The 15,097-nt window shown below is 43.1% G+C and overlaps 2 protein-coding genes across 12 annotated transcripts in view; one reads left to right on the forward strand and one right to left on the reverse strand.

The window, feature by feature from the left end:
* LOC147101461 (unconventional myosin-Id-like) overlaps window positions 1–15,097 on the forward strand; it is a 561,768-nt gene that overhangs the window by 287,661 nt on the left and 259,010 nt on the right. The gene's annotated exons all lie outside the window — the stretch shown is intronic.
* Window positions 1–15,097, reverse strand: part of LOC147101462 (uncharacterized) — a 165,891-nt gene that overhangs the window by 134,385 nt on the left and 16,409 nt on the right. For 4 of the 10 annotated variants that reach the window (XR_015073473.1, XR_015073474.1, XM_085966599.1 and 1 more), the window contains exon 2: window positions 6,908–7,046. The exons of the other annotated variants lie outside the window; for them this stretch is intronic. Coding sequence is in view for 2 of the 4 variants with exons in the window: in XM_085966599.1 (XP_085822725.1) it covers window positions 6,908–7,046 (139 nt within the window). In the remaining 2 variants the exon portion in view is untranslated. The remainder of the gene's footprint in view (window positions 1–6,907; window positions 7,047–15,097) is intronic. 10 annotated transcript variants of the gene reach the window in all.

The following is a 15,097-nucleotide window of genomic DNA, read 5'->3' on the forward strand; positions in this document are numbered from 1 at the left end:
GGGGCAGTGGTAAAACATGGCCTGGAACTGCTAACGCCAAAGTAGGGCTGCAACACCACTTCACTGAGGGAGTGGCTCTGTTTGAGAAAGAAAGAGGAAGAATGAACGTGAATTTCTATAGTGCCTTTCACGACCTCAGGAAGTCCCAAACAGCCAATTAACTACTTTTAAAATGTAGTCACTGTTGTAGAGTAGGAAAATACAGCTGCCAATTTTTGCACGGCAAGGTCCCACAAACAGAAATGAGATAAATGGCCAGTGTGTTGGTTGAGAGATAAATTTTGGTCAGGACCGGGAGAACTCCCCATCTCCTCTTCGAATTGTACCATAATATCTTTCAAGTCCACATGATAGGGCAGGCGGGGTCTCGGTTTAATGTCTCATCCGAAAGACGGCACCTCAGACAGTGTAGCACTCCCTCGGTACTGCATTGAGATGTCCGCCTGTTTTATTTGCTCAAGCCTCTGGAGTGAGACTTGAACTCTGACCTTCCGACTCAGAGGTGAGAGTGCTACCACTGAGCCACAGCTAAGAGGGTGGTAAATTCACCAATCCCCATCGGATCAGAATTAGAACTCGTACAGCAGCAGTTAGATGGGTGTGTCATGGTGTGCTGCAAAACTAATACCATCTTAAAATGGGTAGTAATCAAACTACTGATCAAGATTCTTCCCCTGCTGTGGACCGCAAAATAACAATGGCCCAGAATTTGCTGGGAAAATAATGGCACGTTTAATACACACGCTGTCCACAAATTGCTGGACTATTAGCACCACTCAGCGGTTAGCCTTGCGAAAACGGGAGCTCGCTGTCAATCTCCCCATGAGTGTCAAGAAATTGCTGCATTTATGCTTTTAAAATGATTTAAACTTGCCACAGTACGTTAGGGCTTGTATTTAACAACATAAGGTCCCTTTTAATGATGAGATTTATGTCTCTGCAATCCCACTCAACCTCGGAGGCCCGGAAAGAGAACAATTTAAAATGTTGAGTCTCACTCCTGCAGATAGTAAATTGTTCCTAGAGGTTTATAAAATGTTAAATTTTAATTTTTTTCCTTGCTTTTCCTTTCTGTCTCTTTTTTTCACTCTCTCTTAATCCAGTCTTCCTTTCCCTTTCTTATTTCTCTTTCTGTATCTAATTTGACTCTAATTCCTATTTCCTTCTCTGTTCCTCTTTCTTTTTCTATCCTATAATCTCATTGGTTAAGGAGATAAACTGTTGGTCCCATTGTTCACCAAGGTCCTAGATGCCCTGTTGACCTCGCTGCGTCGTTATCAAGTCGCATTTCCAGCAATTTACAGCGCAAAATATTTTCAAGCTGAAGAGTGAAGAAAAAAATCTAATAAACAGGACATGCCATGAGATGTCCCCCTCCACTAAATTCTGGGCCAGTGTAAAATAGTAAAAACGGATTGAAATGAATATTTAATAAATTATTAAAGATATTTTCTCAGTGTCAATGTATCACACCAAAATGTGGATGCAGCATCCTCCACATGCCTCTGACTCAATGTTGTGACACCTGGTACTTTCCTCACGTAATCAGTTACAGTTATACAACTACAATCATTTGAGATTGAGTGCCATTGCAATCAGTTCTTTATTCTGTAAGAGTGCTGAGTGAAATCACTATACTCTCCCACTTGTGCTTAAATTATTTTATATTACTGCTCTAATTTACATGCTATTATAATCTTTACAGTACACATGCAATAAATTTCAGTTCCCTTCTGTTAAACTGCTCCTGTACTATCACTTCTGGTGTAAGAACATAAGTAATAGGCCACTTGGCCCCTCGCACCTGCTCCGCCATTCAATAAGATCATGGCTGATCTTGGGCTCAAAGCCACTTCCCAGCCCGCTCCCCATAACCCTTCACTCCCTTATCTTGCAAAAATTTGTCTATCTCCACCTTAAATGTATTTAATGACCCAGCCTCCACAGCTCTCTGGGGCAGAGAATTCCACAGATTTACGACCCTCCGAGAGAAGAAAATCCTCCTCATCTCGGTTCTAAAAGGGCGACCCTTTATTCTGAAACTGTGCCCCCGAGTTCTAGATTTCCCCACGAGGGGAAACATCCTCTCTGCAACTACCTTGTCGAGCCCCCTCAGTATAAGAACATAAGAACATAAGAAATAGGAGCAGGAGTAGGCCAATCGGCCCCTCGAACCTGCTCCACCATTCAATAAGATCATGGCTGATCTGATCCTAACCGCCAATCCACTATCACAGAACCATCTCCTGAATCTAACAGAATTAGACACACGAAATAGGAGCAGGATCAGGCTACACGGCCCCTGGGCCCGCTCCGCTACCCACAGGGCCATGACCGATCCGAACCTAGACTCATGTCCAAATTCCTGCCCGCTCCCCGTAACCCTTAATTCCCTTTACTTCTAGGAAACTGCCTATTTCTGTTTTAAATTTATGTAATGATGTAGCTTCTACAGCTTTTTGGGGCAACATATTCCATGGACCTACCACCCTCTGAGTGAAGTAGTTCCTCCTCATCTCAGTTTTGAAAGAGCAGCCCCTTATTCTAAGACTATGCCCCCTAGTTCTAGTTTCACCCATCATCGGGAACATCTTCCCCGCATCCACCCGATCCAAACCCTTCACAATCTTTTATGTTTCAATAAGATCGCCTCTCATTCTTCTGAACTCCAATGAGTAGAGTCCCAATCTACTCAACCTCTCCTCATATGTCCATCCCCTCATCCCCGGGATTAACCGAGTGAACCTTCTTTGTACTGACTCGAGAGCAAGTATGTCCTTTCTTAAGTATGGACACCAAAACTGTACGCAGTATTCCAGGTGCGGTCTCACCAATACCTTGTACAACTGAAGCAATACCTCCCTATTTTTATATTCTATCCCCCTAGCAATGAAAGCCAACATTCCATTGGCCTTCTTAATCACTTGCTGCACCTGTATACTAACCTTTTGAGTTTCGTGCACCAGGACCCCCAGATCCCTTTGTACTTCAGTACTTTCCAGTTTCTTGCCATTAAGATAATAACTTGCTCTACGATTTTTCCTGCCAAAGTGCATAACCTCACACTTTCCAGTATTGTATTCCATCTGCCAAATCTCTGCCCACTTACTTAGCCTGTCGATGTCCCCTTGCAGGTTTTTTATGTCCTCCTCACTCATTACTTTCCCTCCCATCTTAGTATCATCTGCAAACTTTGATATGTTACACTCGGTCCCCTCCTCCAAATCGTTAATATAGATTGTAAAGAGTTGGGGACCCAGCACTGACCCCTGCGGAACACCACTAGTTACTGATTGCCAGTCTGAGAATGAACCATTTATCCCAACTCTCTGCCTTCTGTTAGATAGCCAATCCTCTATCCATGCCAGAATATTACCCCCAATCCCGTGATTTTTTATCTTAAGCAATAATCTTTTGTGTGGCACCTTGTCAAATGCCTTTTGGAAGTCTAAATACACTACGTCCACTGGTTCCCCTTTATCCACCCTATATGTTACTTCCTCAAAGAACTCCAGCAAATTTGTCAAACATGACTTCCCCTTCATAAAACCATGCTGACTTTGTCCTATTAAATGATGATTATCCAAATGTCCTGTTACTGTCTCCTTAATAATGGACTCCAAAATTTTACCTACCACAGATGTTAGGCTAACCGGTTTATAGTTTCCAGCCTTCTGTCTACTGCCCTTTTTAAATAAGGGTGTTACATTAGCAGTTTTCCAGTCTGCCGGGACCTTTGCTGAGTCCAGGGAGTTTTGGAAAATTATTACCAATGCATCCACAATCCCTACCGCCACTTCTCTCAAGACCCTAGGATGTAAGCCATCAGGTCCAGGTGGTTTATCCGCCTTGAGTCCCATTATTTTACCGAGTACCACTTCCTTAGTGATTTTGATCGTGTTTAGCTCCTCCCCCCCCCTTTAGCCCCCTGTTTGTCCAGTGTTGGGATATTCTTAGTGTCTTCTACTGTAAAGACTGATACAAAATATTCATTCAGTGTTTTTGCCATCTCCATATTTCCCACCATTAATTTCCTGGTCTCATCCTCTAAGGGACCAACATTTACTTTAGCCACCCTTTTTCTTTTTATATTTCTTATATATGTATCTTATATATTTCAATAAGATCACCTCTCATTCTTCTAAATTCCAAGGAGTATAGGCCCAACCTGCTCAACCTTTCCTCATAAGTCAACCCCCTCATCTCTGGAATTAACCTAGTGAATCGTCTCTGAACTGCCTCCAATGCAAGTATATCCTTCCTTAAATAAGGAGGCCAAAACTGGTGTCACGATGCAACTGTTGTAACAAAGCAACGGTTGCACTGAGTGAAGGAAAAAATCTGCGAAACACATGCTGACACTGGTCTAGAATTTTAGATTAATAAAAGTTTAGATTAATATTCTGATTTAAATTTTAGTGTTGCATGTTTCACTCGTTCTTTCTGAGGCTTTCCATTCATAGTTTAAAAACACACCTAGTTATACCTCTTCTTGCCCACCTGTTCCGCTGCCAGTTACAAAAAGTGATCAACAATTTTCATTGACTGTCCAATGCACAATAAAAATCATATTTAAGGACCATATTGCTGCATATTAAAATATAAATTATTTGTGTGTTTACGAAAAGCTTCAATACAATTCATTTTATAATACAAATCCATCAATATGATGTTATATGAAAAAAGTCACCATTTAGTTGACAATGTCTACCATTAACTCAAAACCCACACATAAAGGAGATTAAAGCCTCCAATTTCCTGGATCTCATATACACCGCAACAGATGCTGAGCATTAGTAGGAGAGATGACCAAAAACCTGGTTGAAAGATAGATTTTGAGGAGACTTTAAAAGCAGGGATTAAGGGATAAACGGTAGGGCTGAGACGTATTGAAGGTTCTGTTACCAGCGGTTGAGTGAAGGATTGGCAAGGTCAAAAAGTGAGGATATTGATGCGTTCGAGAACAAAGAGCAAATGGAGGCTGGGGGGGGATGGGTGATGAACAATCGGGTCTTAGTGTAGGATAGGATGAAGGCAGGGGAGGTTTGGGTTAGTTGGAGATTTTGTAGGGTGGAGCTCAGGAGGCTGGCAAGGAAGGCATTCGGGTCTGGAGATAAGAAATGCATGGGACAAATTAAGGGCAGAGACTGGTGATATTCCGAGGTGCAGGTTGAGCGGTCTTGGTAGTGGATATGGTGTGAGGTTAGAAACTTGGCTCAAGATCAAACAGCACACTGAGGTTGGCTGCCTTCTAGTTCAGGACCTTGACAACCTAGTGCAGGATTTGGGCATTTATGAGCAGCTGCCACTCTACAGAAACCTCCCTCAATAATTAGCCCCAAGTGACCTCAGGATGTGATTATTTAGATTTGTTTCCGAAAGGGAGCACCTGACCAGTGGCCTTGAAAGGACAGGCCATGTTAAGCACAGCTCCATATTAGCAGCTAAACTTTAAAATATATAAGAAATATATCCAACTCCTTCTTGAATATGCTTAATGAACTGGCCTCCACCGCCTTCTGTGGTAGAGAGTTCCACAGGTTCACCACTCTCTGGGTGAAGAAATTCCTCCTCATTTCTGTCCTAAATGGCCTACCCTTTATCCTTAGACTGTGTCCCCTGGTTCTGAACTCCCCGACCATCGGGAACATCCTTCCTGCATCTAGTCTGTCCAGGCCTGACAGAATGTTATAAGTTTCAATGAGATCACCTCTCATTCTTCTAAACTCCAGCGAGTACAAGCCCAATCGACCCCCTGGCTGGGGTGGAGATCGCCTTTACAGAAGGTAAGTACTGTAGAAAATATAGGGACAGAGTGATCTCCTGGAAGAATTTCGATCGCCTAGATGGGTCGGAGAGGAATTTCCCAGATTTTTTTCTCCCAAATTGGCCATTGGGTCTTTATCTGGTTTTTCGCCTCTCCCGGGAGATCACATGGGTTCGGGTGGATGCAGAGTGATAGAAGATTTGAGGTTAGGATCAGATCAGCCATGATCTTATTGAATGGTGGAGCAGGCTCGAGGGGCCGATTGGCCTACTCCTGCTCCTATTTCTTATGTTCTTATGACCCAATCTCTCCTCATACGTCATTCCTGCCATCCCAGGTATCAGCCTGGTGAATCTTTGCTGAACTCCTTCCATGGCAAGAACATCCTTCCTCAGATAAGGTGACCAAAACTGCACACAAAGATGTGGTCTCACTAAGGCCCTGTACAACTGCAGCAAGACATCCTTGTTCCTGTACTCAAACCCCCTCGCTACAAAGGCCAACATACCATTTGCCTTCTTAACCGCCTGCTGCACCTGCATGCTTACCTTCAGCGACTGGTGCACAACAACACCCAGGTCTCGTTGCACTTCCCCTTCTCCCAATCTATTGCCATTTAGATAATCTGCCTTCCTGTTTTTGCCACCAAAGTGGATAACCTCACATTTATCCACGTTATATTGCATCTGCCATGTTTCTGCCAAATTACCCAACATGTGCAAATCATCCTGGAGTTTCTCGACATCCTCTTCACAGCACACACGCCCACCCAGCTTTGTGTCATCTGCAAATTTGGAGATATTGCATCTAGTTCCCGTGTCCAGATCATTTATATATATATTGTGAATAGCTGGGGTCCAAGGACCGATCCCTGTGGTACCCCACTAGTCACTGCCTGCCATTCGGAAAAAGACCCGTTTATTCCAACTCTCTGCTTTCTGTCTGCCAACCAGTTCTCCATCCAAGTCAATACCTTGTCCCCAATCCCATGTGCCTTAACTTTACACGCTAATCTCTTATGTGGGACCCTATCGAAGGCCTTCTGAAAGTCCAGATACACCACATCCACTGGTTCTCCCTTATCTATTTTACCAGTTACATCCTCAAAAAATTCCAGTAGATTAGTCAAGCACGATTTACCTTTTGTGAATCCATGTTGACTTTTTCTAGTAATTGACTGTGGATTATCACACGGATTGTCACAGTTGTTGGTCCTCCCAGGGGAATGTTATCCTGCATCAACTGCAGTGTATCCTGGCCACTATCTGCCAAAGCACCGCTGCTAACAAAAAAGTATTTGATTCGTGTAAATATTGGGCAACAATCTCATTAGGGATTCACATAAGAGCATAAGAAATAGGAGCAGGAGTAGGCCATTCGGCCGTTTGAGCCTGCTCCACTCCACCATTCAATAAGATCATGGCTGATCTTCTACCTCAACTCCATGTTCCCGCACTATTCCCATATCCCTTGATTCACTTAATATCCAAAAAATCATGGTTAGCAATCTCAATTTTCACTCGTGATTTAGGAAGTTTGAATCACACCCAGTTGAGCAGCTAGTCACTCCTGATAGTTACTTGTCTTGAATATATGTAACATTACTTCTGTATGTTTAAGGTAACACATTTCTAGGATTTCTTATCTGTACAGGAGCTGCCTTTTTTCCATATTTATCTGTCATCATGTCAATATACGATCCATATTTTGTGTGTTATGTTCACATGTTGACTGTGTTTACCCAAAGGTGTTCTATTTTCTGGCCCTTACCAATACAAAGATATTGAAAAAGACCAAGGAATTGATTTAAAAATATAAAACTTTGTTCCTACTATAACCAAGTTTGTTGCTGGAATACAAAATCAATGTTTTTTATGAGATGGTTAAAAGGATGGAATATAGCAATAAAATAGGCTTCTAACACAAAAATAATGTGATATAGCTGCAGAGTGCACAGAGAAATAGGAATGCAAATGGCTTGCTGTATCTGCATGTTAACTTTCTGTGATTCCTGTACTGGAAGACCCAAATCCCTCTGAATACCATAGAAATGAGCTCTAGCTTCACTTGAGCATTTTCCTTCCAGTACTGTTTTAATTCCAATTTAAGTATCGTGTGGGTGTTTGCTTTTAGAATAAAACATTACTGAAGCTGTTTTGCATTTTCATTTTTAGTTGGAACCTAACTTTCATTTCCTGTTCTAAAGCAGGTGCCGTGTGTACATTCAGGACTCCAATTCACCAGATAAAATTAGATTTCATTTTCATCATTGAGTGGCATTTACTTCAAAATACAAAGCTCTGGGTAGGGCATCCTGTTTGAGTGTGAATGAGCTAGTGGCTAGATCTGATCATTTTTTTACCTTTATTCTCATTCATATCCTGTAAAACACATACACAAACCTTAGTTTGCAGCATCCTAACCTCATTTCTTGTTGAAATGTCAGCAGTGTAAAATAACTCTGTCTGCTGCTTCCATCCCAGATAGACACAGATTGACTTAGATAAGTTTAGGTCCCGAAGCCGCATCAATCTGTTTTGCCTCATGACGTGTGTATTGGGAATTCACTGTGTTGCCCCTGAGGTGTACTTGGTTTTCCGGAGATGTAGAGATTCAGTCTGAGAAAGAAAATGTTTTATTGGCTTTGTGTATTTTGAATTTCCATTGAAACATTTTGTAATATGTAAATGTAAGAATATAATGTGAACTTATTCTTACAAGGAGATGTTTCTGATATCTTTGAGTATTGAGGTGAAGAAGTACTTGGTGTCTCCTGAGGCAGGATTAGCATATGTTTGAAGAAAAGAGATAAGATCAGAAATTACTTGTACTTCTCGCAATCTAGTATACTGTATTCGCTGCTCACCATGTGGTCTCCTCTACATTGGGGAGACCAAACGCAGATTGGGTGACCGCTTTGTGGAACACCTCCGTTCAGTCCGTAAGGGTGATCCCGAGCTTCCGGTCGCCTGTCATTTCAATTCACCGCCCCATTCCCACTCGGACCTCACCGTCTGCGGCCTCTTGTATTGTTCCACGGAAGCTCAGCGTAAACTCGAGGAACAGCACCTCATCTTCCGATTAGGCACTTTACAGCCTTCCGGACTCAATATCGAGTTCAACAATTTCAGATCATAACCTCGGCCCCCATTACATTTTTATATATTTTATCCACACTTTTGGTTTGTGCCTTTTCCTTTTTTTTTCTCTCCCACATGGCAGCTGTCTCACTCTGCCAGCGCATTTCACACTTCATCTAGAGCCATTGTCTGTTTCTTTACCTGTCCTATTACTATCGCGTCTCACCTTGAATATCTCTTAATGTCTCTTCTTTCATCCCCTCCCCCATTTCCCAGCCCCCAAACTGCCTTTTAATCTGTTTCATTTCCTGCCTTTTTTGTCAGTTCTGAAGAAGGGTTTCGACCTGAAACGTTGACTCTGTTTCTCTCTCCACGGATGTTGCCTGGCCTGCTGAGTTTTTCCAGCGTGTTCTGTTGTTACTTCAGAAATTAAGTCTATTCAGTGTTTTCACTCATTGGGACTTTAATTATAGAAAGGAAACAAACTTGAATTTGTCAAATGTTAATGCAATCAAAATATATATATATGTCATAGAATAGAACCTTACAGCACAGAAGGAAGCCATTTGGCCCATCATGCCTGAGCTGGCACTTTGAAAGACCTGTCCAATTTAGTCCCACACCCCAGCCTATTCCCCATAACCCTGCAAATTAGTCCTCTTCAAGTACGTGTTCAATTGCCTTTTAAAAGTTCCTATGGAATCTGATTCTTCCACCCTTTCAGGTAGTGCGTTACAGATCTTAACCCTCTGTGTGAAGAAATTTCTCCTCATTTCCCCCTCTAGTTCTTATACTAATTATTTTAAATCTATGACCTCTGGTTACTGACCCACTTGCCAGAGGAAATAGTTTCTCTGTACTTGCTCTATCGAAACCCCTCCTAGACCTCTATTAGGTCTCCCCTTAACCTTCACTGCTCTAAGGAGAATAATTCCAGCTTCTCCAATCTCTCCATATATCCCTCATCCCTAGTATCATCCTGGTAAACCTCCTTTGTATCCTCTCTAAGGCCTTGATTTCCTTCCTAAAGTGTGGTGCCCAGAATTGTACACAATACTCCAGCCGAGGCCTAATCAGTGATTTGTAAAGGTTTAGCATGACTTCCTTGTTTTTGTATTCAATGCCTCAATTTACAAAGCCAAGTATCCCATATGCTTTCTTAACAACCTTCTCAACTTTCCCTGCCACCTTCAAAGATTTGTGAATATGCACCCCCTGGTTCCTCTGCTCGTGTACCCCCCCCCTTTAAAATAATACCATTTAGATTATACTGCCTCTCCATGTTGTTCCTCCCAAGTGCATAATTTCACACTTATCCACATTAAATTTCATCTGCCATGTGTCTGCCTATTTCACCAGTCAGTCTATGTCCTCCTGAAGTCTCCTACTATCCTGCTCACTAGTTACAACCTTGCCAAGTTTTGTATTATCTGCAAACTTCGAAATTGGAGTCCCTATACCAAAGTCCAGGTCATTTATATTCAACAAGAAAAGCAATGGTCCTAATACTGACCACTGGGGGACCCCACTACATACTTCCCTCCTGTCAAAAAAATATCCATTCACCACTACTATCTGTCTCCTATCCCTTAGCCAGTTTCGTACCCAAGTTACCACTGTCCCTTTAGTACCACGTGCTTCTATTTTTCAAATGCATCTGTTATGCGTTACTTTATCAAATGCCTTTTGAAAGTCCATATATACAACATCTACTGCACTACATTCATCAACCCTCTCTGTTACTTCATCAAAGAACTGAATCAGGTTAGTCAGATACTATTTGCCTTTAACAAATCTGTGCTGGCTGTCCCTTATTAACCCATACTTCTCCAAGTGAGAATCAATTTTGTCTTTCACAATGGTCTCTCGTAGTTTTCCCACCACTGACGTTCGACCGATTGGTCTGTAGTTAGCAGGTTTATCCCTCTTCCCTTTTTTAAACGGGGGTATAACATTTGCATTCCCCCAGTCCTCTAGCACCACTCCAATATCCAAGGAGGATTGAAAGATTGTGGTCAGAGCTTCTGCTACCTCCACGCTTGCTTCCCTCAGCAACTGGGTGACTTGTTAACTTTGAGTAATGACAACCTATTTAGCACCCCCTTTCTATCTATTTTTATCTTATCCAATATCTCTACCACCCCTCCTCTACTCTGACTTCATCCTCTTTTGTGAAGACAGATGTAAAGTACTCACTCAGTACCTCAGTCATGCCCTATAACACCTTCTTGGCAAACTTTTCTGTGCCATTATAATGAGACCATTGTATTCTAATACTTTAGATCTAGGTTTGATGGATTTTTATATTTACAAGCTCCAGTGACATGTTAAACTCTTCACTTTCCCAAATTGTTGAGTGGTGTTTGAAAGATCAATATTTTTGCAAGTATCGGGACACTAATAGTTAACTTTGGCACAAGAGAAACACTCATTCTTACAGTTCAAGTACTTTTTTTGTTATTATTAGCTTCCATCCATCCCCCTCCATCAACCTTCACAGGACTGTCCTTCAGGCTGGTGACCTTTCCCAGCAGGAGGAATGTGAGCATGGACCAGGTTAACTTTCCCTGCGATTATTATTTTGTTTGTTTCTTTCCCTGCGGGTAGGCAGTTCTCCCTAATATAAAAAGAAGGGCTTGAAAAATAGTGGGTCAGCCAGCATCTGCAGTAGAAAAGCTATTCATGTTTGGCGTGAGTTACATAAAATTACACAGCACAGAAACCTATGCCGGTGTTCATGCTGCACACGAGCCTCCTCCCACTCTAATTACTTCATCTCAGCCTATCTGTGCTATTCGCCTCAACCACTCCATGTGGTAGTGAGCTCCACATTCTCACCACTCTTTATTTGCTTTATTTCAAAATAACCAAGGGTCCCACTGTTGTGTATGTACCTTTTAAGAGAAGAACTGATTCTATACTGCAGTACCGGCAGTGACCACCCCTGTATATAAAGCCATAGCAGGCTTCTGTATTTCAGTCTTGAGTTCCCCTCTGTTCAGTAAATACCTGTTTTATTGTTCTCCTGCAGTCCGAGTATTATTGATACCCGGACACTACACTGGCGACGGGCAGGTTCGAACTCACCTGCAGTACTGCATCACCTCACGGGGATCTTTTCCCTGAAGAGAAGCTTCTTGGAGGTCGAAGTCAGAACGGTGGGCGGCGACCGCGGGCAACCGCCCAGGGATCCATCGGAGAGTTGCAGGGGAGGCTGTGGAGAGCTGGGCCTGGCTCCCCAGTCGAGGTGTTCCAGCAAGTCGTGCTGGTAGCAGGTAGTGCGCTGACCCTTCCGGACTGCGGCGGGCTCGGGCTCGATCGAGTGGCTCTGCAAAGGGGCCGTGCAGCGTCGTCGGGAGGAAGAGAGAGAGAGAGGGTGGAGCGCACAGGGCGCGGTCGGTGCTCAAGAACCGGGCAGCGTGGAGAGGATAGAACGAGGGGAAGGAAAAGTGATATGCGCCATAGCCGCAGGTCGCTGCCATTACCCTGTAGAACGCTAGGAGCAGCGTGGCAGCAAGGGGAAGAAGGAAAAGCGCGGGAGGCGCCATTTTATTCCATTGGGGAAGAAGGAAAAGCGCGGGAGGCGCCATTTTATTACATTGGGGAAGAAGAAAAAGCGCGGGAGGCGCCATTTTAAATCACTCAAGATGCCGAAGAGTGGCAGTATCACTGCTTTCGACAACGAGGTAGAAGACTGGACCACGTATGTGGAAAGAATTGAAGTGTATTGCAAGGCAAATGTGGTGGCCGGGAATCGATAAAGAAATCGAGGATATGACCAAGAGATGCACAGGATGCCAGAAGGTCCAAAACGCTCCACCACAGGCCCCGCTACATCCATGGGAGTGGCCCTCATCTCCATGGCAACAGGTACACATTGATTTTGCTGGTCCATTTATGGACTCAATGTTCCTAATCGCTGTGGACGCCCATTCGAAATGGCCAGAGGTTATCAAAATGTCCTCCACCACCACGGAGAAAACTATTGCAGTCCTACGGACCATCTTCGCCAGGAACGGCTTGCCAGAACAGATTTGCTCCGACAATGGGCCATAGTTTGTGTCCGAGGATTTCCGGAGGTTTCTGAGGAATAATGGGGTGAAGCATTACACATCTGCCCCATATCATCCAGCCACAAATGGATTGGCTGAGAGGTTTGTTCAGACCTTTAAAAAGGCCATAAAGGCAATGCATAATGACGACATACCACTACAACACAAGGTGGATAATTTCTTGTTTGCTCACCGGAATGCGACACATGCAGTCACCAACCAAGCTCCAGCCATAATGTTCTTCAACCGAAGGCTAAGATGTCGCCTGGATTTGCTCAAACCAAACATAAGACGAGATGTTGGGGATAAGCAATTCCAGCACATAAATGAGAAGCCAACCAGGAGCTTCAAGATAGGGCAACCAGTCTTGGCCCGCGACTACCGAACAGAAAAATGGCAGCCAGGAACGATACGCACACAGCAGGGACCACTAATGTACACAGTGGACGTTGGAGAGAGCATCGTGAGACACCATGCTGACCAGATTCTAGAGACACAGGAACAAGCCAAACCCATACCACGAGCAGGTGCACCTGGTAATCAACCCGAAGTACAGATTGCGTCTACCTCAGAAGCAGTGGTATTGGAAGCTGACGAACCAACCAATGACAATGAGCCAGAATCAACTCTGCCGCAAGAACAGGATACTCGAGAAAGGTGCTATCCAGACAGGATCAGGAAGCCTCCTCAAAGACTGAACTTATAAATGATTATTTCAGTTGATGTATATAGTACAGAGAAAATTGTAATTGTAATTAGTTATTATTTAGTTGTTAAATTAATGTTATGTACTGTTTATCTAAAAGGGGAGGAATTGTTGTGTATGTGCCTTTAAGAGAAGAACTGATTCTATACTGCAGTACCGGCAGTGACCACCCCTGTATATAAAGCCATAGCAGGCTTCTGTATTTCAGTCTTGAGTTCCCCTCTGTTCAGTAAATACCTGTTTTATTGTTCTCCTGCAGTCCAAGTATTATTGATACCCGGACACTACACCCACCAGAAATTATAGCCTGTCTTTTATCTCTTCAGATGGTACTAGACCTACTTTATTATCCAGCATTTTCAGTTTTTATTTTAAATTGCCAGTATTAATCAACCCTGAATTTGCAGTTGGTATAACTGCATACTCTGTACGCCGGCATACCGCATTTGAACCTGACCGATACTTCGAGATTTGGCGCATGCACAAGTGCATGCGGAAATCCCAAAATTGCGGTCTGTCAGTGACCGCTCCGAAACTGGCTGATCTATGCCACCGCGCCCCCCCCCCCCCCCCCCAACTCAGAGCCGGCAATCAGTTAAATCTCACAAGTCATTGAAACTGATGAAAACTTCGGCTGTTCCACAGTAAGTACGTTGATAAAATCCCCACTAAAAGTTAGACTCAAAGGGATTAGGTGTAACTGGGGTTTCAACAGCATATTGACTGCTAAATAAATGTTAAGGGCCTGGAAAAACTAATTTTAATTTTGTGCAGTGTGAAATTTGTCCATTTTAATTTTTTTTAAATTAAGAAACTTTTTAACAAATCTTTTACTTTTTTTTAAGTTTGTGCGTCTTTATTTTAGGTTTGCCCTTTCCCCATGTGAGCAACCCAATCTTTCTTTTGCTCTCTCTAACTATTTAAAAAGTTGGAATTTTACTAGCTTGTTCGCGGTCTGAGAATTCTGCCTTTTGATTGGCTTCTTAAACAGCTTATTGACGTCACAGCACTTTGCACAAGGGGATCCCCATTAAGTTTCGTTGAATTGAATTTAAGGTTGGAAAACCCAAAGTTCTCGACACAGGCATTGCGAGATCCCTGTGCGAAGCGTACTTCAGGGCCAGCAGCGAATGCCTTCGCTTCGCTGCTGACTGCAAATTCAGGGCCATAATTTTTTTTTTTACTTTTTAATAACCTTCTGATCAGGAACTTACTCTCTGGGCAGAAACAATAATTCTATCATCATAGAATCTCAGAAGTTTACAACACAGAAGGAAGCCATTCGACCCATTTTGTCTGTGTCGGCACTTTGCCAGAGCAATCAAAAACTAATCCAACTGCTCTGTGGCTTTCCCCAGAGCTCTGTATCTTCCTGTACTTCAAATATTTATCCAATTTTCCCTTAAAAGATGCAATGGTCTCTGCCTCAAACACTCCCTGTGGCAAAACAATCCGTGCTCCAGCAATCCTCAGTGTAAAGGAATTTCTCATA

The sequence above is a fragment of the Somniosus microcephalus genome, chromosome 24 (genome assembly GCF_052327205.1).
Source record: "Somniosus microcephalus isolate GS21.2 chromosome 24, FLI_Smic_1.0, whole genome shotgun sequence".
Taxonomy (NCBI): domain Eukaryota; kingdom Metazoa; phylum Chordata; class Chondrichthyes; order Squaliformes; family Somniosidae; genus Somniosus; species Somniosus microcephalus.